Below are 26,611 nucleotides of genomic sequence, written 5' to 3' on the forward strand. Positions count from 1 at the left end.
TCGACTGTGCTGCAGGGAAGGGCTTGATGATTCGAACAGAGGCAGAGTCCAGGCTGCTGAGCATCTCCACGTTCTGCAAGACACAAGCAGCCACATCACTGGGAAAAGCAGCCAGGATCTAGTCCAGGGTTCAGTTTTTGCACTGTTTGCAAGAGGAACAGGCAATCAGCACCTTCTGAGGAGCACCCGCACTTGTCAGAGCAGTGTGAAGGCTCCTGCTTCCTCCCCTCCCTCCCAGCAGAGATGTGCTGACTGCCCTCATGCTGCCAGAGGCCACCCTGTGCCAGCTGGGCTGAACCCACTGCACCGCATTGGAAAAGGAATTCGATCTTGGATTTTACAGTAGATTTACAGTTACTTAAGAGCAAGAGAACATCCAGCAAAAGTAATTTGTTGTGTTGTTTTTTTCCCTGAAGAAGCTATGCTAAGCACTGAAGGCAGAAAGGCCCTTTTATCTCTGCTTGTTCCTCCTCCATATAAAGCACCATGGGTGACAACCTCACTGGGACAGAGCTGACAGCTCAGCCCCACCTCCCTGGGGCCCAGCACTGCTTAGTCAAAACCAAAGGCTGGCAACGCAGGGTCAAGCCAGGTGACACCAAGAGCTGTTTACCTGCTAGCAGTACTGCATTTCCCAACCGCTCAATCCTCAGCAGATCCAAAAGACATGAGATTCATTTGTTAAACCTGCTGCCGGTGCAAGGAACCCATTAATTATACCCATGCTCTATTGCTACAGCTCCTTCTAGAATTTTCTTGATTGAATTCAGGTATAAAGCTCTAAGGTGACTTTCTTATGGCATTCAAGACCAGCTATGGGAGACTCGAACTAAGATGACCTTCAGTTACATCAGAGCAGATGGCAATCTGTCACCCTGGTCTCTGACTCCAGTGTGCTTCCCCCAGTGGCTGTACAGGAGCTCTGCAAGGTTTTTTTTTCCCCCTCTCCTGTTACGAAACATTTCCATAACTGCATGTTTCAGCTATTAATAAGAATTGGGCCATGAAAGCACTGGACAAAAGACGCCCAAAAATCTATGTCAGAAGGTGCCCTGTGCTGGACTGTAATTAAAATTTATCTAGGCACTTTTTTGCCCTTCTCCTCTCCCAACTCGGTATCTACAAGGTGAGAAGTGTCACTGACAAGTCTGTGCACCCTGACGCCAGCTCCCCCATAAGCAACTGCAAGGCTGTAGCACATCTGGCCACTAGAAGCTGACTCCTGCAAACAACCATTCTGCAAAGACAACACATCTTCCAGAGATTTTTCAGCTGCGTTGCCCTCCTGAGCCTCCTCCTTCATTGACACCACTTGGCTGGAACAAGTGCTCTGTGGCTAAAGGTGCCGAATGACCCATGCCAAGGGGACCCTGTACACAGGCGCCTACTGCATGAAGGAGTGCTCTGCAGATCAGAGCAGCTTCCTGTCTCAGGAGCTGTGGCAGCTACGAGACTGCTGCTTTGTCAAAAAGGTCAAGGCACAGCTCTTACAGGAAGGAAGAATGTGATGCCACCAAGCTGCAGTACTTGATATGTTGAACACAGGCTTGTTCAAGAAAACAGTTTCCCCTCAAACCGATTCATCCATCTGCAGCGTGAGGCACAGGGCTGCAAGTCTATTATCACTTCTTGGATAAATACTCTGCACCCACCTTAGGTTCAGATTTTCTAATACACATTGGATAGCTTTCTGCCAATTCATACTGAGACAGCAACTTACACTGGGGCAAAACAGGGACTTTGTGTTCTCCTCGTACTGTTTGTCCAATTTCTTGTCCTATTGAAAAACAAACAAAAGCAAACCAAACCACACACACACACAAAGTAAGAAAGTTAGTTTCCCAATTGCAAGGTCCCTGTCCCTGTTTCCTTGCAGGGATACAGCAGTGCATGGGGCTCTTTTCCCTTCCCCTTCCTCCCAATGCCTTCCCATCCATCCCAGGAGTGCTTGTGGGGGCAGCAGCTCTCTGCTCTAACCCCACACTGCTATCACCATCACACCACATGCCCATACGCTCAGTAGCTGCGAGCTCTCTCTCCTTACCCATCAACTCAACCAAGACCACTTGTGGCTCTGGGTCTCCCCACAAAATGTGGGTGTCTTATTTCTTAGCAGGGGCTTAGAAAACTTTGACTCTAATTGACGTTACCAAAATTATACTTGGGTAGAACTTGAGAGGCAGAGGAAGAAAATCTGGCAAGGAAAGAATGGGAAAGGCTCCAGGGAACAGTCATGGGAGCACCAGGTCTGCCAGACCCCAGCAGCATTTAGCGGGAGTTTTGCCCACTGAAGGAGCAGTAAGTCTTCCATATGCTGGATTCCCCCCTGGGGTTTGCTAAAATCTTCCCATTGCTTTCTCCCACAGACATCTGCCATTCATATATGAAGGGTGTTCTCTTACAGCTCAATCCAACAGAGCAGTCATCTCAAATACAGCTTACTTACCACACAATGCACAAGGATGCTGAGAGGAATCCAAAAAAGTAAGGAGAAGACAAGCACAGAGCCCACTATATTATCTGCCAGGAACTTCCCTGTGAAATCAGTTCACATCTGTTAGTTACCTACCAAATACTGTTTGATGAACATACACATCTATCCCCATTCTGCAGCCACTGCTCATGCCAGCTAAGCCACAGAATTGCTCACAGAAGTACAGGCAAAGACAAAAGACATTATACCATTTTAGAAAATTGTATTTGATATGTTAACAATAACAGTTTTTTCCTTTGTTCTTCTCTGATGAGAAATGTTGACAGGCTGTAACATTTAACATGGGCTGATTGGGAACAGGCTATATGGCATTAGCCAAGCTGCCCCTCTCAATTATACAAGACACACTGCAACTCTGTTACCAAATTCTGATTTTACAGGCAAGTGATAACTACCTGCATCCACAAACAAAACATCTGAACATCAAAGATACAAAAACTGCCTCTACCTGAATATATAGCTTTAACAATTACCTAAGAAACAATTTTTTGACCCTAGAACTAAAGATTGAAATCCCCAAACGCAGATAATTACACTGTGTAGGCACAGCATTACTTGGGAGCATGTGGAGTTACCCAGTCATTACACAGCACCGGCTTATTAATGGGTTTTGTATGGTTCCAGTAACATAGAGTGAGATACCAGGGGGTTACACTGCTTGGACTGCACAGTGGGGACCAAGATCACGGAAGCCCACGCCCAGTCTCTGGGCAGTGACTCAGTACAGGCACACAACTTGAGGTACATGACCTCAGTGGTCTTCTTAAACAAGAAATAAAGTTTTCCCTTCCCAGTCTGTTGACATTTAAATCCCACTGAGAGGCCCACTGGATACTACGCCAAATCTAGCTGACCTCTAAAAAGACTGTTACTTCCTTTTCTCTAATTGACCTACTTCTTGGTATTCAGACAAGAAGCTATCATCTCCTTTACAAGCTTGGAAGATGCCTAGAAAATAATGGAGGGGAAAAACACAAAATGATCCCCCATCCTTTCAGGTTTAAAAGGCAAGATCAATATTGTCAAACTAGGCAAAAATATATTTATAAATATCAGAATCATAGCTCCTAGCTACCCTTGCATACAGGTGAATAAAACCAGACAGCTAACTCCCTCCGAGGCTTCAGAGGTTCATGTCACAAACCAGAAAAACCCCAACAGATATGGTTACATATCTTACCAAAAGTGTTGATGCTGAGTTGGTCTATGAAATCCCAAAATCGTTCAATCACATCCTGTACTTGCTTCTCGCATTTGCCCTGCAAAAGTAAACTCTTATTTACAAAATAATCATATACTATCAAAGCACTAACTACTGCCTTCTTGGAAAGCGAAGAAGATACAAAGACAGTAATGAAATCAAAACTACAGACACAGCAGCACTTGACTCACATTCTGAATATAGGTTGACACTCGTGCCCAGTAGCAGCAGTTCATTTTTACTGCCTTTATTTTTGGCAAAACAGTTTAAATTCTATTGCTGCCTGGAACAGATAAAGTTTTAATGTTTGAAACATGCTAAAACTGCCCCACCCTCACCCCCTCTTAGGGCACATAAAACTGAAGTTTCTGGAGAGGTTTAAACACAGGAAAGCTCAGTTCCCATTACCCACCAAGAAGGCTGCAGCTCTCATAAGCCAAGTGTTACAGAGAGAGACTCCCCGATCTGACTGTGCTGGTTTAACACAGTAGATCATAGAATCATGTAGAATCACAGAATGGTTTGGGTTGGAAGGAACCTTCAAGATCATCTGGTTCCAACCCCCCTGCCATGGGCAGGGACACCCTCCACTAGCCCAGGTTGCTCAAAGCCTCATCCAGCCTGGCCTTGAACACCTCCAGGGATGGGGCATCCACAGCTTCCCTGGGCAACCTGTTCCAGTGCCTCACCACCCTCACAGGAAAAAATTTATTCCTAATATGTAATCTAAATCTGCCCTCTTTCAGCTTAAAACTGTTACCCCTCATCCTGTCACTCCACTCTCTGATAAAGAGTGCCCCCCCCATCTTTCCTGTAGGCCCACAGTAAGTACTGGAAGGCTGCTATAGGGTCTCCCCAGAGCCTTCTGACAGAGGAACGGCTGGGGCATGCCCTCCCAAATTCACTTCTGCGAACACCCAGTTTAGCTTCAACCATTGGGGTCTGCAGGTGATGCGTGTGTCCATGCAGCTGTACCACAGAAACAGTCACTGAGGGTCCGCAACCCACCAGTCTCCCTGCCATAGCCCCCTTCAGATGGATTTTAATGTGATTGCTCCCTGACCTGAATTATTTTAGTCAAAATTAATTGTGGTAATGTGAACAGCTGAAATTGCAAGCACTGCAAACCCAGGCAAGCTTATGGCAGCACTCATTCACCTCCTTCACACAAACTGCCAGCCAGCGAGCAGCAAAAGGGGCACTAAGCAACAGCAGAAGGTAACAGCTTCACCTTGCAAAGGTCTCTGCAGAACTAACTTCCATCTGCAGCCTCAGATGCTCTTTAATATTTACCCTGTGGAGAGGTACTTACATACAGAATCACCTCGCTCAGCAGCACATCAAGTTTTGGCTTGTCTTTACCAGCACAGTCCTCGTCACAGAGGACTCAAACACCCAGCCACAGAAGCCAAGCATGCAGCACTCTGACATCTGGGAAAACTTACATTTGTATCACAGAAGCCCACAGTGCACGGCTTCCCCTTGCGCAGGAACAGGAACTGGTCATTAGCATCGACATACGGTATGCACCTATCCTGCTCGTCCCGGCAGCACACCTTGCAGGAATTATCCGTTTCTGTAATAAAGCAACAAACTCATTCCTCAGCAGCACTAAGAGTCACTTGCAACCCAAAACCAGCAAATGCATAACCCAGCATGTCCCCAGCTGACTGTATTCCTGCCCAGCTTTCCCATGGGGACGGCAGGACTGTGCAAGTTGCCCGGTTTCAGGCGCTGATGATCAAGCCTGAAAGTCAAACAGATGCCCTGTGCAACATCTTAGGGGACACAGTAGGACCAAGCTCTCCGAACTGATACTGCAACTCTGCAGGAATTAACAGGCAGGTGAAGAGGTACCAAACATGTCCAAGACACCAATTTAAATACTTCTTGGACTTGGGTCCTCTAGGCACCCTTCTCCTTGGCTACACCCTCCATCTCAGTAAGGCTCACAGCACTTCCCTGCACTGCGCCGTGAAGCGCTCCTCCTGCTCCCAGCTGCTTTACCAGATTCAAGAGCTGAGATGGAGACCAAGCAAACAGTAAAGCTTACTGACAGAAGCATGTAACAGGCAGGTTTGCAGTAGCACGGGACCAGACTGAGGGATCCTGTGTTCTCAAGGCACTTTAACCTCTTAGAAATCTTTCTTTAACCACTTGTTGGAGGCCACTGTTCCTCTGCCAGATGCCTGCTCTGTTGCCTGTGGCAGAGGAGGAAGGGGAGAGTGCCCTTTCCTTTTTCTGGGTGCCAGACCAGAAGTCTCATCTTAATATCTTCAAACCCAGACCACCAGAGGACATTTGCATTCCTTTTCCAAACAGAAAACACTAGCCCTGAAAAAACAACGGTTTAAACTTTTTCAGAAACCAGAATCTCTGCCCTCCACAGGCAATCCTACAGTGAGGCCGGCCCTCTCCGAGGAGCAGAGCTGAAACATGCCTTTGAGGTCAGTCCCATGTCACCCACCATTGCATGCACACGACCGGAGGTTCTTCTCCCTCTCGCAAAAAGGGACGCACTCCCCATCCTTGCACTTCCCCATGTCCACGCAGACGGTGTCATCGGGAGCATTCCCTGGAGGGGGGCACTCGCTGCTGTTCCCTGCAGATGGGGGTCGACAGGGTGGAAGGACTGTGTTAGAGTAAACAGCAGAGCAGCTAAGTGTGCAGAAGAAAAAAGGATAATAAAGGAAATCCAGACTCATCCCGGGGGGAACCCCAATAGCTTGTCCTTGGCTTTCATCTGTAGGCTGCCTGCCAGCTCCCCGAGAGGCAGCAGAAGCTCTGGAGGCTTTCAACAACTCGGGCACCATCAGCAGCTCTGATGTGACTCCTTGCCTCCAGGAGAGATTATGAGGAGGAAGTAAACAAGTGGGGAAGTGAAACAGAGTTGCAGTAATTCCACCACTTCTATGGCAAGATTCAGCTCATTCCTGTCCCCTCCCAGTGACACACCCTGATTTGCTTTTTCTTTTTTCAAGAGAAGGAAAGAAGGGAGGAAAAAAAAAGAAAAATTAAAATTTTTCATGTTTCTTCTGGGCAGTAAATCACCAAGTGACTCCTGAGCTACAATGAAATCATTATAGGGCAATTTTGTGATACTTAACTGGTCTCTAAAATTACATGTACCGGATGAATAAAGGGCACTAGTTTGAAAGCAGATCGAACAGGACACTGTGCCTGGAGCGCTTGGCTAGCTGACGTAAAGGGGGCAGATCCATGTCTTACCAGTGCAAAAAGACTCTCCTTTACAAGTGGCATTTATGGCTTCTTGGCATTTCTTCTGTGCACTTTCAAACTGGCAGCCTTTACAGCAGGGACTGTTCCGATCACTGTGGAAAGATCAAAATGAAAGGAAGAAATGTCAAGCAATTTTTTTTAAAAGAAGTACGAGCATGACAAAGCCAGGGAAAAAGGATGTTTAGGAAAAAAAAAACACCACCTACTTCTTGGAGATTGACTCACTGATTCAAAACCCTTGCCCTCTCTGCCCCCTCCCACGACTACATTTCTACACAACCACTCACTCTTCATTTACCAAAGGTAAAAGCATGTAGAAAGTACAATATATTGACAGATAACACAGAGATCCTTAAATTTATTCAAGGCACTTGGATCCACTTGTCACTTGCTGTGCAACTTTGGACAAGATCTTCCATTTTTTTCTTCCCCCTGCATTTTTCCCCTGTCTGGCCTGAAGGTTTACTACTCTCTATTTCACACCTAATGCAAGAAGGCCTGTAATACAGACACGCTCATTAAAGTTGAGGGAATTTCTTGCCAGTTGCATGGCTCCTTTACTGTTACATGGTGCAGAGCTGAACTCTCAAAAAACTAGATTGGATATTGCATTGCAGCAGGGCCACAAACACCCCAAAGAGCAAGAAGAGCAGGAAGAGGACTTATTCAGTGCAGTCCCTGTGTTGTCTGCTGAAGCACATTTTGCAGCAGTTTTGAAAACACCAGCATGTGACCCCAGTTTCAAGCTGCCTTGCAATGCCAGCAAAAATTGTATTTGCACAGGAAGTTTGCACAATAAATTTTTAAGATTAATTTTTTAATACCTGAGTTTGCTTAATAATAATAATCTTCACAGATGTAGCTCTTAGCACTTCTCAGAAAAGTAACAGAATGCTATAAAAATTAATGTATGCAAACAATGCATGCACACAGCAGCCTTTCGGGAATCTTTTATTGTCTTCAGCTCACACATTTAGCCTTAAAGCCAGCAAACAGGTCTGTGACACTGCAGGTGGCTTCAGCTTTCAGCCCAGGCCATCGTTCTCTTCCATGTTAAGAGAAGTTGCAGCTTATTTCCCCTTACCTGCACTTGGCACCATCTTTCAGTTTACACTCTGCAGAGCAGCAGGGATCAGCCTGTTGGTACAAGAGGCCAGGATCGCATTCCTCCCCTTCATCCACCCTGGAGTTCCCACACACTTTGTTGTTGCGCTCTTTGAAGCACTCCTGGGCCTTGATCTCTATGGTCCTATGGATGGATTTTTTGCTGCAGCTTGAGAACATCTAGAGAGTCACAAGGAGGAAGAGCAGCACTGATGAGTGAATGCACCTTTCTGTTAACAAGTGGCATCAAAGACCCTCCTAAATTCTGGTGTCTCAGAAAGTAGTGATTCCCTCTACACTGCCAGTTTGATACCTTGGAAAGATTTTAAGATGGGAAAGTAATGGTTGGGTTCGTAAAGAAAATTGAGAATCATAGAGGCCGTTTCCTCTTGTCCTATCACTTGTTACTTTAGAGAAGAGGCCAGCACCCACCTACAATGCAGGGACACCCACACGCAGTCTGGCTCGGTGTCAGAAAGCCAACTCCAGCTCTCCCACAGCTTCAGGACCACTAGCAACCACCCCCAGGAAGGGCTGCAAAGTTGTAGCAACAGGGAGAGACGGCGCTGCCTCTCGGCAGCAGGGCTAGAGGTGAACCACAACAAGTCAGACTAGACTGCCGACTAATCACTCCCTCGATAATCTCGGTTTCTCATCTGCAGAACAGGCACAATGCCAAGTCCACACTGTCAGTGCAAGCTTCTGAGACCGGTGAGCATCATGGCTGTGGCATCTGGCAGTCTCTCTCCAACAATAATAGCTATGGACCACCCAAATGCTATTTGGTACTGAAGGTCCTGTATTTGACTTCTGCTGATGATTTGCTTTTAGGAGAATGCAGCCACAGCTAATTACAGACAACTAATTAAAAAAAGCACCTGGGCATGCTATGAACTCCAGTGAAACTTGGAATCCAAAAATGAGAATATCTTGCAGAGAACCCAATGGCATGCAAGCATGTTTTCTTCTTACGGCTAATCCATTGCATTCCTGATGGTTTCAAGCTACAGGAATCATTAACTAAATGGACTTTCCATGCAAAGGGTCATTGACCACAACATAAACTTGTACGTGGAAGCAAAATTGTGCAACTGTACCTTATTGTTTTCATGATCTCCACTGACAGCAATTGGATACATAACGTATTTCCCTCCCTGGTCTTCAGTGGGAGCACATTCGGGTAGACTATCAGGATCATGCTCTGCTCCAAAGTTATGTCCGAGTTCATGCGTCGTAACCAGGTCAGCCTCCTTTTTTGAACATGAAAAAAGCAACGCTGAAAAAAATTAGTCTGAGCAGGACACGACAGAAGATCTCAGCTACTTCCAGGCCACCAGCAATTCTAAGATACATTGAGATAGAAAATTATTTCCCTGTGAACATTTTTTTTTCCTGACACAGGCAACTAAAGACAAGTAAAATTACGGCGCATTTCCAAAGGCAAGTTCCAGCACTAGGTTTGAATACTAACCCACTGTTAAAGGCAAAATGCTGTCCTAGAATACTGATTGATCTAATTTTCAATGCAATGCAGTTACTTAAAAAACCAAAATTGGCTTTTAAATAGCTGGAAGGCATAAGAAGTTGAAACAAAAAACCAATACAAACAAACACCAGCTACTACGATTAGTCAATCTCTTGATCTCTTGTTTAACGTATCTTGCCATTAGAATCTTTTCTTCTAAATGGATGATGACATGAGGAGTGCTGAATAAGCTCTTCTATTGCATGATGACTGGGAAAGCCATCTACAAATGTGGCCCAACAGGGATGGATTTCCAACATCATTTATGCCAGACAGGACTCCCTTTGCTGAGGATCCCAAACCATCTCTGCCTCACTGCCTTCCTGCAGTGCCTTGACAGTATCAAGCTCACAAGGTGACAACCACAAATAAAACTAGCACAGAAATAAAAGTTAACCACGAGGGAGAGAAGCAAGTTTGAAGAGCTAACCGTCATTGCTGCTGCTGTGCAGGCACAGGAAGGGCAAAGCACTGCAATCAGCAGCACCAGTACCAGTGTAAGCACAGGTAATGTGAGAGCCAGAGACAGGGGAGTTGCCCAGAGATCACTCCTGTGCTTCATTGCATTTAATTTCGGGAAGGGTTTTAAGCAGGTTTTTTCTTTTTTTTTTAAACCCAAGTGGACACCATGCAGCACTTTCCCTGTGAAACCAATCCGTAATGCTCCCACCAGCTCATCGCAAGCTTGTGCCTGCCACTGGGAAGACAGCAAACTCAATAGCCTTTGTAATCCAAGGCAGAACTCCAGCTTGGAGATTGAACAACAAATGCAAATAGCACGGCAACGGCTAGAGCTCTTTGTCAACATCCCTCTCACACAAAGCTTCACTGTCTTCTTCGTCCTAGCTTCTTGACAGCTTCCGTGCCAAGTTTTAGCCCACACATCAATTATGAATTCCCTTTATAATCAGGCTACAGAAAAGCACAGCTGAGAAGTCAGCAGAAGTCAGCAAAAGAGAAATATGCTCAACTGCAAAGATTTGGTAGATGCAAACACAGGCACTGCTCTGGTATCTTTACAAGTGAGACAAAGCTCATATTCAGGCCTTTATGTATTTACTGTCTTATGAAGTATGAAAAAACAAAAATCCAGACAGCATCAATTTATATTAGGCTTAGTATTAGCGCTAATAAGCCCTGTCTATTACACTGTTCTCTGCTCTACTTGTTCAGGACACATACAAAAATCAGGTAGAGGAATTTCACTAAAAGGCCCAAACTAAACTTCCCACTCTCCCTGCACTACTTTCATTGCTTTACCTTGCAACTGGAACAGACCAAGTGGATACAATCGTCCATCTGCATGTTGTGGGTGTACAGAATAGCAAACATGTAAGTTTTTCCTTATCTGAGTCAGCAGACTAATTTGTTCTTACTGTAAGGCTATGTATTGTATAATACTGCTTGCTCTGTTTGAGGGTTTGGTTTTGGTTTGTTCATTGGGTTTTTGCTTCTTTTTTTTTTTAAAGCAAAACACATTTAAATTCATCTTTAGATATCAAAACTCTGTTTATATCTGAACAACTACAGCTCCTATTAGACACTGGCTACATTTCCTCATTCTTGTTCTGCAGTGAATTCAATCTTCAATTCCATTCAGTTCTGTCTTCCCTTGTCAGCAAGAACAAAACCAATGATTTTGGTTTTGTGACCTACATCCTTGACCCCAGGGATCTGCCTCAATCAGAAAGCCAGCAGCTTGTCTCTGAGAGAGCGAGGAAGCTTGTCACAATCCCATGGCACACATCACCAACACACACATGCTCTGCAGAGGAGGATACTCTCCTACCTTTGTGAGGATGGTCTTCCCATAGTTCTTGGTGCTGGTTAAGCCACTATTCAGATAGATGTCCTTCTTAGCAATTTGACTATAATAAGCTATAAAAGTGAGAAAGAAACAAGCTAAATTTTTTTTCTTGGCTTTCAGGGTTTTTTGGAGGAGAGAGGGATCCTTGTTTGGGGAAATGAACAGCTTTACTGTTCTCACAGGCTCATCAGTGAGACCCTAACTCTTGCCAGTTTTTGGAGTGGGGAATCTTTCAAGCACAGCACAAACAGCTTATGCATTGCGGTAAATGGCAAAATGTAAGAAATTTCCAAGACAACAGCATCTGCCATTCCAGAAGCACTGCAAAATGCACCCACACAAAGCAGCCCTTGGTCTAGGGTTTGTTCTAGCCAGCTTGTTCACACCAGCTTAATGACTTTTATTCTTCCCTCCCTTCTTTTTCCTTCTCCAGCCAAGAAAATGGCCATCTATTTTATCCAAAAACCAACAACTAGAGTCTGACAATTAACATACCATGCTCCATGAAAGTTGGAGAAGAGGATTAAACACAAATAACAGAAACTAGCTTTCAACCCACCACTGGGACAAAAGAAAAAGAAGCCTTGCCTTTAGGACAAATGCCACCATGGCTGTTAGGTCTGGGAGAGCCAACATAAGCCAGTCCAAGCGTTCCCATGTCAAAATCTTGATACGTGAAGAGATGAGCAAGGCACACGTGAGCTGCTTTCTCAGCAATATCAAAGCTAAATTGCTTTAAAGAAAAAAAAAGAAGTCAAATCTTTGTAAGACAAAGTGCATATTAAAAGTCTACAGATAAGAACACCTATCTTCTAGGTCTGGTTAAGTCAGAAAAAAGCAGCTGTTTAGCTGTCCTACAGAGCTGTAGGAAATTAAATGAATACCCAAGTACACTGTACGCATTAATTTACATAATTTGTCTGTTCATTTCCCCTTTTCACAGAGAGGGGAAAACTAAGTGCAATAATTTGATGAAGGTCACAAGGCAGCCAGTCTCAGGGCCAGACATGTCAGGACTGCCCTTCTGACACAAGCCACATATTAATAATTCTAATTGGTGTGTGCTCCATAATTATGCAATGGAGCCCTTTACCACAGGCTACGGAGAACATCAGCTAGTTTGACTTTGTGTAACATCTACATGTCATGCAAAGGAAGTAGATGAGTTTCATCTGTTACTACAGAGCAACTGTATGAATGAGTAATTCTCTTTAAGTGACACAATTTTTCATGGGTTACAACATACCTCTAGCAGCATTTTCACATCCCAGGCATCTTTCTTATCATCTGGGTAACTTTTTGCCATATTGTAATGCTTTTCTCCAGGTTTTACAAGATTTGGCTCATTGTGGATAATAATCTACATTTCAAAAAGGGCAACAACAATGTAGAGGAATTTTGATCAATTTTACAGCTACAGAAAAGCTTTCAATGTAATCTTAAATGTCTCAATAGATCTGCAAGAAGAAAAATTCAGACTCAGCGTGGTTCCAATATTAACTTTACAGCCTCTGCTATTTAAGATACACTGACTACATCATGCTACACGAGCCATTTTATAGAGCAACATCAACTGATTGCACTGTAACATTCTGCTTTCAGATGCATCTTCTTCTATCAAAAAAGACCAGCCATATCCAACCAGGATTTACATCTAGTATAAATAACCCCATACCATTTCAGAATTCTAGCTAACCAAAATAAATTTTAAAGGATTGCTACTTTCCCAGTAACCTAGAATTAGTGCATCATGCTCTTAAATGACAAATTAACTCTCCTTCCTTGTTCCTGCAGACCTTTTCCCAGAAAAGGGGCAGCTAGCCTGTACCATGAGTCCCCGATATTCCACATCACAGCTCTTGCAGTACTGAGCCAAAGGATTCCTGTTCTTTTAATGCCCTTTTCCAGATTTCTGTGCACGAATTTTCAGGAGCCATCATATAAACCGTAGTCATTACATCCCCTACGTCTACTCTACAACAGCCTTTACACTATGATATCATTATGTCTAAGGTGGGTTATTAAAGCTCTTCAGGCAGGATTTGTGGTTTTTTCCATCTGTGTTTGGGGCCCACTCATGCTTTGTAAGCTAAACATTAGTCATAAACACACACATTAAATACATGCATAAGAGTATAACTGACATAAACAAGAATTGCTCATATTCTGGAAAAAAAAAAGCACCTTTGAATTGAGGTTAAATACAGAAAAATTCTCCTTGAAAACTTCCGCCTCAAAAACTGCAAGGAACTGAAAATGGGCTTGCTGTGTCAAATCATTAACACCACCTCTGGCAAGATGCTATTTCAGCATGCTCCTGGCAGAAGTTAATACGGTAAATTTTGATTATTATAGCCCTAATCCAGATAAAATGATCAGAAACCTTGATATCCAAAACATGTTCTTATCCTTTAGAACAGAAAGCCTTTGCATAGGTCAGCGGATACCTGCTCTATCTGTATGCCGTACCCATTGAAGGCTCCATTGTCCCAGGAAGTATTTCGGTAAATGTCATCTACTCTGTCTATCAATTCAATCTATGTAGAAAAGAAAAACAACTTATTTAGTTTCGAGCTTTCATGTAATAAAGTTCAAGACACTCAGAGAGGCTGCAACATACTTAACCTAGAAACATTCACTTCAAATTAAAATTGGACCTCATATAACATAGCAGACTTACTCACTGATCCAAAAAAACCAGCACTTGGATCCAGAGACTATTATCAAATATCACTGAAAATCTTCCATCATAAAAAAGCAGTACAAAATTTCCCATTTATCACTTTCATTTGCGTAGCAGAATAGCAATAATATTAAGAACAAGACATCTTGGGAAACACTTTGTTCATACACTAGTTTTCTACATTTCTTTGAGGGGAAGGGCAGAGGAGGGAGTTCTTTTTACTGCTTTGTTTTAGCAGATGCTTAACTAGTTTAACTCACCCCTAAGGCTTGCTTCCCTCTCCCAGCCAAAAATCTATTATTTTCCTCATTATGGTTCAAGCACAAAGTTCCAGAAAGTCTCTCCTCAGTGCTCTCTATCAATACCTCCCTCTTCAAGCTGTTTTCATCTTCTTACAAACCACTTTCTACCAAATATAAACCATCAAACTTGCTCAGAATGGAACTGACATTCAGAGCCCCTCAATAGTTCATGTTTTATTTTTCCAATCACTGTGTTGTTTACAGTACACATCTGGATGCACAACAGTAGGTTAGCCTGGAAGAGCCATACGTCAGATGCTGAGATAACAGCATCTCTGCAAACACAGGAATTGAGGCTCTGTTACCTGGGGTATGTAAACATTTCTGGGACAGAAAGGTCAAAAAGCCAGCAAAGGTGGAACAGAGTGATTAGCATTTCAAAGATTCAGGCTCAGAAAGAGACTGGATAAACAACAGGCCTCCAAAAGTGGTTTCAATTGTTTTTATCTCAAGTCCCCAAACCCATACTATTCACTGCTGCTGCAAGGCTGTGGGCAGGCATTCTATTTCACAAAAACTTGTCAGGTAGACAGCACTGTTTTACTGGTTTTGGCTGGGTTACTTGGTAACCAGCACACGTGATGGAGCCCTGCTTTCCTGAGGATGGCTGAACACCTGCCTGCTGATGGGAAGCAGTGAATTAATTCCTTATTTTGCTTTGTTTGTGCGCACAGCTTTTGCTTTACCTATTAAACTGTTTTTATCTCAACCCACGAGTTATCTCACCTCTATCCTTCCGATTCTCTCACCCATCCCACCAAGGAGGAGTGAGCAAGCAGCTGGGTGTGGCTGAGCTGCCTGCTCGGGTTAAACTACAACACTCATGTACAACCAAACAAATTGTTTACCATGCCTGCTTGAATTTTATCATTCCAGACAGAGAATCCCAGAAGAATTTGAAAAAAACAAGTCACTATACAAGTCACTTTCCCCCCTCAGAGGAGCTTTAAACATGCTTCAGCTTTAAAGATGCTTGGATCATTTGCAGTGGAATTCAAAATCAAGGAGATTCTAAAGCTCTGACTGGTAAAAGAACATTTCTTAGGCAGAAAATAGCGTAGCCACAAGAAGTAGGTAAAGGAAAGGGATTTGCTTATAAATGAAACTTGAATACTATTTAACTACAATATCACCATTGGAAAATATTTTTAAAGCACGATTTAGCACTTTTCCAGGTAAAAACACATAGTCATGATGTAAATACATATGTTGTAGAAAAGTAGTATAAGCTATATGTTGTTTTAACTACTGAATCACTGTTTTTTTTCCTCCATGTGCTCCAGCTAATTGTAACAGAGTACTTACCAAATAGTTTATAGTAGTACTCTCTTCCCCACGGCCCATGTATTTGAAAAAACGATGATCTGCCACTACCAACATCTTGCACGTGTTTTTGGAGCTCTCTGGAACAGCTCTTTTCCTCCGATGGATGCTTGCTAATGCAAATATTTCAAATACAATTAAATAAACACTCAACAAAACTGCCACTGCAGCTTCTGTTATCCTTATTTAAGACATGAGCATGAGTTTGGGTGAGTTTTTTGGGAGAGTAGGGGGATGTTTGGGTTTTTTTAATAATTATTATTGAATTTTGTCTTTGTAACAGTCCTTAAATTTATTGTAAAGAAAGGAATGTATAATAGTGACATTGAGCTATTCAACGGATTTACATACAGAGCTTTTATGGTCATCATCTCAGCCTTAAAACCTCTCCACCTCTACTCCTCCTGTTTCTAGTCATTATCCCCATCTTTGCTGCTACAGCTGAGGACAGAGGAAAGAGGGACCCAAAACTCTCCAAAACCCCATCACAGCTCAACATGTATTCTCAGAATGACCACTGAGGACAAACAGGTCCTGCTGCACAGTGCACAGAAGTATACAGTTGTTTTAATGTTTGCCTACATTGCTGCCAGCTATCACAACAAACACTACTTAGGCCTGATGAAATACCTTCCTCAGCCTACACTCTGGTAGGGCCAAATATGCTTTCAACAAGCCAGGAAGAAACATGCCCTGAGCAACATCAGTTGTTGAGGCTTTTTTGGATGGGGAGTGGGCATGAAGAAGAGTGCTGCTTTTTTCCCCCCAGCCAATGAATTTAAAGAGCTAATAGTTAAACTAGATGCAGCAACACACATTATTGCCCAGGTTCTCATCTTACTTGCCTACACAGCCACAATTCAAGCACTCATTTCAAAGATGCTGCTCTCCCAAGGTACGGACACTCACCTTCACTTTGCTCTCTGTCTTCCAGTCCTTTTGGCAACAGTTCTTCTTCGTTCAGTTTTAAATAACCACACACTTTGGGGGACTGCAATCTTGAGAAATCTTTAATATCTTCAGATCTGTAGACCAGCAGTCTTTCATCTTGCACATTATCTACAAATCTCCACAGTGGCTGACAGCACAAAAACAACAGAAATGCAATTACTTATGAACACAGTGAATGCAAAGACTAAGCCTATATAAGTAAAAAATTAGATGCATGTACCATTGAATCTCCACACACACAAGTACATTGGACTACAACAATTTCACCTGCAGCAATAAGCTTACTGATAAAAATGACATCCCCAAGAAAGCCAACAGAATTCAACTCTTATGCTACACAGGCATCCAAAAATCTCAGATCATCTCAAAAGAGCAGTGGCAGCAACCTGGTAAGGCTGTAGAAGAGACAGAATTTTTCTTCCCCTCCAGAATACAGGTAAGCTGAGGAGGCATCTCATGCTCCTCTGCTCCCTCCATAACAGTACAGAAACCAGCACAGTCAGGGAGATGCTTAAACTATGCTAACAAACGTACTGACCAGAAGCACAGGAGCTGGCAGATAACAGAGAATATCTAAGCACAGCAGAACAGAGTCTTCATAGAAGGCAGGCTCTTCAATGTTCAATAGCTACCCAAGTCACTTGTAAGTGTGAAATTTCTCCAAAACCAAAGAAAACAAGAAAATAACGAAATCCCAACATAAGACACTAATTCCCACAGCAGATGCATACTAACCATCTTTTTTTTTTTTTTAACACCACATACCTATTATTATCTGTACAAAAGCAGCTACAGCAGCACCACCAAAACCAACACAGACAGGGTCTGTTCTTTGGGCAAGGCCAAGTAGCACAGACTGCTCACATCCACAATGCAGAGCACCTGGGTCTGGATCTCCTCTGGCCCTTAGACAGTGCTCTTTCAACTTCAGACAACTATTATTTAGCATACTGTGCTTTCAGTTCACAGCAGAAAGGTCCTGAAATGCAAAGGCTGTGCTGGCACAGCAGCCGTGTGTTCGCAGCGTAAAACTGAGGACACACATCTTGCACCCTAAGGCAAGGTATGAGGGCACCAGGGGTCTATATGAAGGGCTGCAGCCTTTCCAAATGGTACAGGAGGACCATGAAAGCAAAGACAGGCAATGGCAGAGTGACTTTGTCCATGCTGCCTTTTGATAACGGTTTCCAGCACACACCATCTCTGACTGCACATGGCATCATCTCATCCCAGGCTGGCTAGGAGCAAAGCTGATGCATGGATGCTAACACCTAGGCAGCATGGGCAAGCCGGAGCCTCCATGCTGTTCCCTGTCCTTATTTAGCTGTTCAGACACAGTCAGTGAGGAGCAACGGGGCAGCCTGTGCAGAGAACTAAGGCATGCTTATATTATTCTCAACTACAAACACAAAAATGGTTTAAATCACAATCAAACAGCTACTATGTGCTCTTAATATGAAACACAGCTACAGTGATTTGGGTATTCTAATCACAATTTCATACTTCAACATGACTGGACTTCCCAGGTTTACCAATAATTCTGCATATCCTTGGGTTTGAAGACAATTACAATATCTGTATAACACTCAGGCATAATTACTGTTATTCAGCCATTCGAATACAGCTTGTGTCTGGGAATATACTGCACTGAACAACTCATTAGGATAGTCTCTAATTACATATTTGTTGAATAGGGTTTTTAAACCAATAGTTTCAAATAACACAAGCAATGACAATGGTGAGAAACAGAAACAAGGGAGCAGGGAAAAATTCCAGATTGTCAAATAAAGCTCTAAGAATGGGAAAAACTCCAAGACATAACAAAGCCAAAATTTTAGAAAGCTCAACAGACCTCAACTCTGCTCATAAGGATGCACAGTTATTCTAGAGGACATGATCACTACTAATTACTAACGTTACCCATTTCTGTTTCTAAAACCTCTCCCTGTTTCAAACATACCTTCTCCCTGATGTATCTAAAACATGCAAATGTCAGAGAATGTCACTCACGAATAAAACTCAACACTTGCAAAAGTCAAATTGGTTTCATGTTTCTCTCCCTCCTCCCTACTCACCCCAAAAGAAACACCACCAAGTCTATTTTGAGCTACAGAGGTGTCAATATGACTAACTAGAAAGAGAAACACCCACAGGGAAAAGAACTGATTGTTTGAATATTGCTTTCAACAGTAAATCATACCTCTACATTGTATTCTTCTCCATCGGTACTGATTCTCACTGTAAAATCTTCATCCCCAATATGTGCCACAACCTTGGAATTATGCTCTCCTTTAACATAAGTGACGAAAAAAATAATTAATTCATCTCTATTTGCATGCACAGATGCTGTTGTGTTTTTTTTTAACTGCTTCTAAACTTCACGCCAAATAACCTTCCTCAGTCTCTGAAGAACACTATACTGTCCAGTTTAAAGAAAAAAAAAATAAATGAACCAGCACTACTCCTCCCCCAGTCTTAACTTCCCAGTGGTCACAGTCATCAAGACTCAGATTTAACTGATAATTTTGCAGAAAGTATTGAGATGGCTCTAGGGTTAGTAATGTGACACAGAATATGTCTGCCAACAAAAGCAGCTTGCATCTTACTGCTATCAAATAGCAGTTTCATGGCATCAGCCTGCATTCCAGTGGAAAAGACTTTCACCACATCACAAAGACAACATAAAAATCAAAACAATTTAGCAGAAGCTTTAGTGCCAGACTAAAATGGAGCAAAATACCAGTTCTTTGCAGATTACTTTTCTGTAAAGAAAGATCTTAAAATCATTTAATATAACAACCTGGGCAACACTGCATCACCACTACCTGCACTTTGTGTTCTGGGACAAGGAACATTCAAGTCCTCCACTCCGGCTGGATTAAAGCTATCATCATCATTAAAAAAAATAAAAATCACAAGCTGCTGCTTGAGGAAATTATGCCTTTGTGTTCAGACAAACTAAACAGAAGAGTCCTATCTTAGAACCTTGGAGTAATAGCTCAAAAAAACCACCAAAAACACCAACCAAACCTAAAAAACCCCAAACCCACCACAAAAACTCCACAAAAACAAAACCAGAAAACCTGAGAGGCAGGAGAATTAAGTTTACTTGTTCATCCTAACCATATCTGATGAAAAGGAGCACAAGATACCATTTACTTTGGCCAAGATACTCATGCAAAGCTGCGCTTTCTCTGCACTGACACACAGTCTAGTCCATACTAACCAACAACATGTCCGGTGAAAAAGTCTTGCCATTGAACACGATACGCCCTTTCCTTGCCTTCACCATCCACAATGAATGCTTGAAATTTTTCTGAAAAGTGTTCAGCAGTTGCAGTTAAGTATAATTTAAAGTGCCTGTAAAAGAATTTACTTCCATTTATTTTTAAGCAAAGTATACACACAACAGACACATCCAACCTCCATCTTACTGAGGGTCACAAAGAAGTTTGAAAGCATTACCTCTGATAAGCAGGCTACTGTGTAATTCGTAACTGTAAACATTTTTAAAGTGTCAAAGGTGTTTAATTAAAAAAAAAACAACAAACAAACCAGAAATTCCAAACAAAAACAAACCACACGCACCCTACCTCCCAAACATACACAGTTTGCTCATGATGCACCTTTTCTCCACATGCAGTCAAACAAAACCAACTACCAGTAAATATTTAAAGAAAATCAGACCACAGAATTTGTTAATATATTTTAAGTTAAATTATCTTTAAGTCCTTGTTTTCTGAAATAATACAGTCAGAAGACCATAAACAGAAATCTGAACTCTGTAGATGTTTATGACATAGCATCAGAAATAACTAAAGGCTATCCCAAGAATTAAGTAGAGAACTTTCCCTGTATGGAGCCACATGGGCTCTTGGTTTATGTGGGCTTTGGGTCAAAAATTTTTGGTATGCCCCTCTGCAATTATGCTGTAATTATCACTGGTAGTATTGCAACTTCACCATAATGTCAAGGTGCATAAGGCAGTGCAAGACAGGCACAGCCAGACAAGATTTGATCACATTAACCTTTATATTTACTACTTAAAAATTATCCCACAAACATTTAGAGACTTAAAAAATATGAACAACTTGTGTGACAGTTACAGTTCTAGGTGATAGATGGGGAAGGCACATGAGAACACAGAATACAAAGGTGTCAGATGAACCACGTTTACTTGTTAACATCAGTTAATTGACTTGTTAACACCAAATGTTATTCTCACCCTGCTGCCCCATTTCAGATTCACAATTTCAGCTCTGAAATACCTGTAAGGCATTCTTCTGACACTCAGAACAGCATCCCTACAACCTTCATGCCTGCTGTCTTCTACCTCTCCTACCCCTTTCACTTGCACTTCTATTTCCCATCTTGCAAAAAAAAAATTATTAAAAGAGCTGTTTTATTGAATGGGAAGCTTATAGTCAGTAAGAACAGGATTAAACCTCCATTATAAAAGAAAAAAATCCTCTTGGGCAGCACACCAGATGCCCTCCCCAAACTGAAGGCAGAGATTTTCAAGAACCAGAGGACAGTCAAGAAGTATGACAATCTTGCCAAGACGAGGCAGAAGTGGGATCCAACCCAATCAGTGGAAGTAATCTAAATCTAAATGAAGCTAAAGCTAAGACAAAAAAAAAAAGAAATCTTAAATCACAAATCACTGCCACTTCAGCAAACAGAACAGTACAATGTAACTTATTCTTCTGTTTCCTCTGAGCCTCTCTTAAGTCACATAACCATGCAGATTACTAATTTACAAGAAGTATCTAGTCATGACAGAAAACAAGATAACTGCTTCTGGGTTTGGAGCTGTGTATTATTTATCACAAACTGAAGGAAAATATTACACTATTACACTATTTAATTACCTTTGCAGGGCTGAAAAACTTAAGAGCCTCTCTACATGTGTCTCAGGCTGGAGGTCCCTCTTCTTGAGTGAGTGTTGCTCGATGCTGGACAGAGAAAGGATGTCATAGTCTGAAAGCATGGACTCAACTGTGTCTAGAAGAACAAGGACAGTTTTAGTTGTAGGAGACTCTTTCACAAATGCACACATAAAACAGCAAAACAGAGCCTCCCATTTCAACTGCAAGATCACAGTTTGCTCTAATTTTAGGGTAACTATTGTACATTTATGTAAAGGTGCGCTTTGTGTAGGCAAGTAGAAATCATGGTGTGAGATGAGAGACGATCTGAGAGAGGCAAACAAAAATTTACTTCACTTCTCACATCAGTTTCTGAGCAACCAACCCATCATTTTTATTGCCACAGCTGTGCAGAGCTAATCCCCTCCCTGGCTGCCTCCTGGAAACTAAATGGGGGAGAACATCCCCACTTCTCTGGAGTGCATCACTCTCCTCCCCACCTGCAGGTCCCCATCCAAGTCTGACAAAGAAAATAATCTAACCCAGGAAACTTCTACCAAATTTACTGTGGATCAGGACTGCATTTACTACTTCTCTATCTAATAGCAGCCAGAAAACAGATATCTGCCTAGCACAATAAATCAGAAATAACTAACAAAGCACCTCATATGAGGCACCTCAAAGTACCCTGGCTTCCCAGTACCGTGCCACCATGCAAAACTCCTTTGATTTCCACTCAGAATATGAAAACTCGTCCAGAGGAGGGAGACCATGGGCCCGATCCCCTATGGGGAGCAGCACACAAATTATAAATTCAGGTAAATATTCTGCAGACGCTTCCACCATTAACGAGTGCACAGTGCTGGTTGCTAGCGGTGTTTGACTCTTGCTGATCAAGCCTCCTGCTGCTTTGTAAGGCATCCCTTCGCCAGGAGCACCCACCACCCGGCGAGACACCTGACAACCACCTTTGCTTCCACCAGGGCCGATCGATTCTTTTGCTATTTACAGTCTTCAACAGAGGCCCTAATTCCCACCTTAGTCTTCCTCCTCTGCCAGAAGGATCCACTCTTTTCACTGCACCAAATGCAGAGTCAGCCATGTTTTACAAGAGGCAGAAGTGCTCATGCAGTCACTCTTTATTAAAAAATTCCGATTTTTTTCCCCTCCATTTCCAGCTGTGCTTCTAAACCAAACGCAATAGCTACCAAAGTGGACTCTTATTAATGAAGATGGCCTTCCACTTCTTCAGAACCCCTGATCACTAGCTTACACCACCCTGCCAAGTAACCTCACGCGTTTCATTGCACTTTTAAGTGAGCAGCACCACTAGGTATGCTGAGTTTTACCGGCTCTTGTGCAACAAGCCAAGATTGCCTACTCAAAATCTAGATTGGTATAGCTCCTGAAACAGTTGTTTTGTTTTTTTTAAACCTGACACTCAGTACCACCATTTATCCCCACATACATGCCTCCAAAGACCAAGAAAGCCTTTAAGAACAGGGGCACTGCTTGGGCCAAGGCAAGCATCTTGCTTTTTCTTTTGTGAGAGGGTGGATGGGAAGAATTAACCACCAGCATACATGTGCTCATGTACAGTGGGAGTGAGTGAGCTGCAGAAACAAAGACGACCCGCAAACCCCTCTTGGCCCGGCACCAGACCCTACTAGCAAAACTTCCTGATCTGTAAGCAACACAGCTGCCTTCTCGTGCACCAGAAGCCACCAAGCAGTGGCTCCCAGGCTTCTCCATCCCTGGCTGCCCCTCCCCTGCTGTTAAGCAACACAGGAAGGGCAGTGCAGTTGCAATTTCCTGATTTCTGTTTACAACCCACAGGTTGAGAACACCTGCAATTGATTACCATGCATTTCAGGTTATATGCAAAGGCAAGTTTCTATCACCTTCCTTTGTGTTGTGTTTTTCCCCCCTTACGTGTCCAGTTGCTGCATGCCAGGCAGCACCTTCATCATTAGCTTGCAGCATGCTGCAGAGCTCATTCACTAGAACCATGCAGTAACTACCTAAAACCCCTCAAAACTTCCCTTTTCTTTAAAATGCCCATTATAATTAATTGCTTACAGTCTGGCCCCTGCCCTCATCCAGAACCACCTGGGAGGAGGGTAAGGACAGGCAGAGAAAATAAATTCTGAAAAAAACATAATTAAATTGTCTAGTCCTCAATTCTTTTAATTAAACCTGAGATTCTCTCAACGCAGTCAGCTGAAGCAGACCCCTCAATTAAATGAGTGTTGATATACCAAATGTTGGGATACCAAACGTTGGTTCACAATATAGAGCAAGCCTGTGGTATGTGGGCCATGAAGCAAGAGAGGTGTGGTACCACTGCTGCGGTTCTCGGGAACTGACACAGGGACTTGCCAAGCACAAGGTCTGCCCGAGAGGCACAACCCCAGCAGCAAAACACTCCTCCTCCTGCCCCTTTTTCACCTCTGCTTGCTAAGTACAGCCCAGAACCCAAAGAGCACGATGCATCTGCCACCAGGGCCAGACAAAATGGCTCAGTTTCATGGCAAAAGAACTGAGAAGTCTGCTATAGAAATTAGGTTTTTTTATTTGGTAGGCAAGGAGAACTTCAGAAGTCCTGCTCCACCTCAACACATACAAACACTCTTCTGGAAATGCCTCACAGAGACACGGGGAGGGGAGCAGGAACAAGACCTATAGACTTGATGAAGATGAGTGACATGATTCTGTTGAAGTAACAAATGAAACACAGGACACTCCTAGTTCCTGTAACCCTGAAACAAGAATGCACTTGTCTGTATTTCCTCTTACCCTTCCTGAATTTGTTTTCTTTTAATTTTAGTTGCGACATAAGTAACAACTTAAGACATGCTGCTGCAAGACATAGATCTGTGAACTAAATCAGGTGTCAGATGTGGAAAAAATATATTGGAAACACACTCAAAACAATTTTTTTTTGTAAAATTTTCATACTGTGAAAAATGAATCCATGCTCATGACTTACTGAAAATAAAAGATGAAGTGTCACTATTTCGAACAAAATACAGAACTGTACAGAGTCCAGCTGTACAGCAGTCTGTGGATGGGAGCCACAGCAAGCATATACTTTTCATTCAAGTTTAATAATCTTTCTGGCATTCCTTCCCCATTATCTTCACTGTGGTCCAAGAGCCATTTCCTATGGACTTCAACAGCACCAAGCTGACTCAGAGTTCCCCAAACCACTCTCCTGTGGTTCCTTCCAGCCCCTCCTAGATTTCTGCATTCTTTCCTTTTTGAAGAAGGACACCTTCATTTCATCCTGATATCCCAAATATTTATTTACGATCATCAGCCTTCACCTCATTGCACCTTCTCCCCTGAGCAGGGGGTCCTCACCAGAACATACACATCTCAGTTTGTAAGAGAAACGGGGAAGGAACATCAGTGACAAAGATGACACCCCAAAGTCCTCAAGAAGAGATCCACAGCAGTGACTTTACCTCTGCCCCCAGCTTTGAACTCACCGTTTCCTCCTTTTCTTCCACCTTATTTCAAGGGTAAACACCTACTTCCACTAGACTTTGCAACTTAGAAGACACTGGAAAGTATCTTTTAAGTAAATGATGGGCCAGTATACATTACAGGAGGTACTCCAGCAGCAAAGAGCTCAAGAACGTGCTGGGCAACAGCTTACCTCACTGAGCTGGAGGCCACCACATATTTTTTGCAAGAGAAGGTTTCTCTTCAAGTGCTCAGCTACCAATTCACATACCAGTGGCATCCTTCTCCAACCAGCTCAGCTTTCATAAGCAGAACAGTAAATTCCCATGATCTCATGCCTAGTCTACTGCCCGGAAAGCAATAAGTAATTGTGGCAAGTCAGCTATTTCATAAGCATTCTTTTGAACTGCATTATTTATAGAAAGGTTAGGTTTATCTAGAAGCATGAAGTTTTAAACCAGAAGATATAAACACAAGATCCAACAATATTTTAAAATGTTACTTTCAGGATTTAAAAACTACCACAAGAGTATCAGAGGAGTTTGCAGGAATGATTGCAGCTATTTCTCCAACCATCCCAAAGGGAAGAAAAGCAGAAATAAATGTCCTGTTGAAAGGTGATGGTATGGGATGGGATGACAAGCCTAAAGACAGTAGCCCCAGAACAAGCACAGCAAGCACACCTGGGGATGACTTTGCTGTGTGACTGTCAAATCACTGGCACCTCTGAGTCTGAAAAAAGGGCTCCGGCCTGTGTGGCACTCATTGACTACAACTCGGGTACTGATCTTGAGCTGATTTCCAATGGATATCAAATGCCCAACAAAAGCTTGTGAGCAGCTAACTAATAACAATTTTTCTGATTCAACTGGGGAGTGACTGAATGGTTGAAGGGCTCCGTATTCTTTATTGTTATTATTTTTTTATTCTTCAAATGATGCTTCTCTTCATACATAAAAATATTTTAATTGAAGTAACTAAATATAGTAACTTCAAATATAATTCACATCCTCAGTCAGAATTTGGACCAGGAAACACAGACTGGTGTCTTGCCAACCTTAACCATATGAGCTAAAACAAGTCTCCATCACCCGACATAAAACAGCTGCCCTCATGTCTGTGGTAACAGCCGGTTACCAGCTGCAATACAGTGGGATCGTTTGACCGGAGCACCATTCCAGGGAGTGCTAATGGAGAGGGCCAATATACCCATACCTTGATATATTCATAACTCAACTGGGCACACAAACGGTCTTCACCAGGCAGGAGGTGACACAGCCATGCCTAAATGTTTACGGGTACCTTAATTTCACGGGTACACTGCTTTTAGGAGACTGTTGACAAAGAGGACACATTGAGAAGATCCATCTGTGGGAAAGCTGTTCCCTAACAGCTCATTACACGTGCTATTGCATCTTTTTCCAGTACATCTGGTACAGAGCCATTGCCAAAGACAGAAAACAAACTGAACTGAAACACTTATCCCATGCAAAACAGCCCATGCTTTTAACAGCCGAGATAAATCACGTTTACTTGTTTCCACCAAAGAGTGGTAGCTGTTTTGCTCATCAAGTATACGTGAACAGAAGAACCTGTGTGAGAAAGGGGTTCAAAGCAAGAACCGAATGAATGTATGTCAGCCTGC

At 42.8% G+C, this 26,611-nt stretch overlaps 1 protein-coding gene across 1 annotated transcript in view; it reads right to left on the reverse strand.

Moving 5' to 3' along the window:
• ADAM17 (ADAM metallopeptidase domain 17) overlaps positions 1-21,634 on the reverse strand; it is a gene marked incomplete at its 5' end in the record, with an annotated part of 21,935 nt that extends 301 nt beyond the window's left edge. Inside the window, 18 exons of the mRNA XM_010076464.1 lie at positions 5-73; positions 1,721-1,777; positions 2,447-2,535; positions 3,675-3,753; positions 5,141-5,271; positions 6,163-6,297; positions 6,924-7,027; positions 8,020-8,219; positions 9,137-9,289; positions 11,354-11,442; positions 11,960-12,104; positions 12,618-12,731; positions 13,819-13,908; positions 15,662-15,792; positions 16,589-16,757; positions 18,831-18,919; positions 19,857-19,990; positions 21,502-21,634. Coding sequence (XP_010074766.1) covers positions 5-73; positions 1,721-1,777; positions 2,447-2,535; positions 3,675-3,753; positions 5,141-5,271; positions 6,163-6,297; positions 6,924-7,027; positions 8,020-8,219; positions 9,137-9,289; positions 11,354-11,442; positions 11,960-12,104; positions 12,618-12,731; positions 13,819-13,908; positions 15,662-15,792; positions 16,589-16,757; positions 18,831-18,919; positions 19,857-19,990; positions 21,502-21,634 — 2,111 coding nt within the window. The remainder of the gene's footprint in view (positions 1-4; positions 74-1,720; positions 1,778-2,446; positions 2,536-3,674; positions 3,754-5,140; positions 5,272-6,162; positions 6,298-6,923; positions 7,028-8,019; positions 8,220-9,136; positions 9,290-11,353; positions 11,443-11,959; positions 12,105-12,617; positions 12,732-13,818; positions 13,909-15,661; positions 15,793-16,588; positions 16,758-18,830; positions 18,920-19,856; positions 19,991-21,501) is intronic.
• Between the last annotated feature and the right edge of the window lie 4,977 nt (positions 21,635-26,611).

The sequence above is a fragment of the Pterocles gutturalis genome, unplaced genomic scaffold (genome assembly GCF_000699245.1).
Source record: "Pterocles gutturalis isolate BGI_N339 unplaced genomic scaffold, ASM69924v1 scaffold32758, whole genome shotgun sequence".
In the NCBI taxonomy this organism is placed as follows: domain Eukaryota; kingdom Metazoa; phylum Chordata; class Aves; order Pterocliformes; family Pteroclidae; genus Pterocles; species Pterocles gutturalis.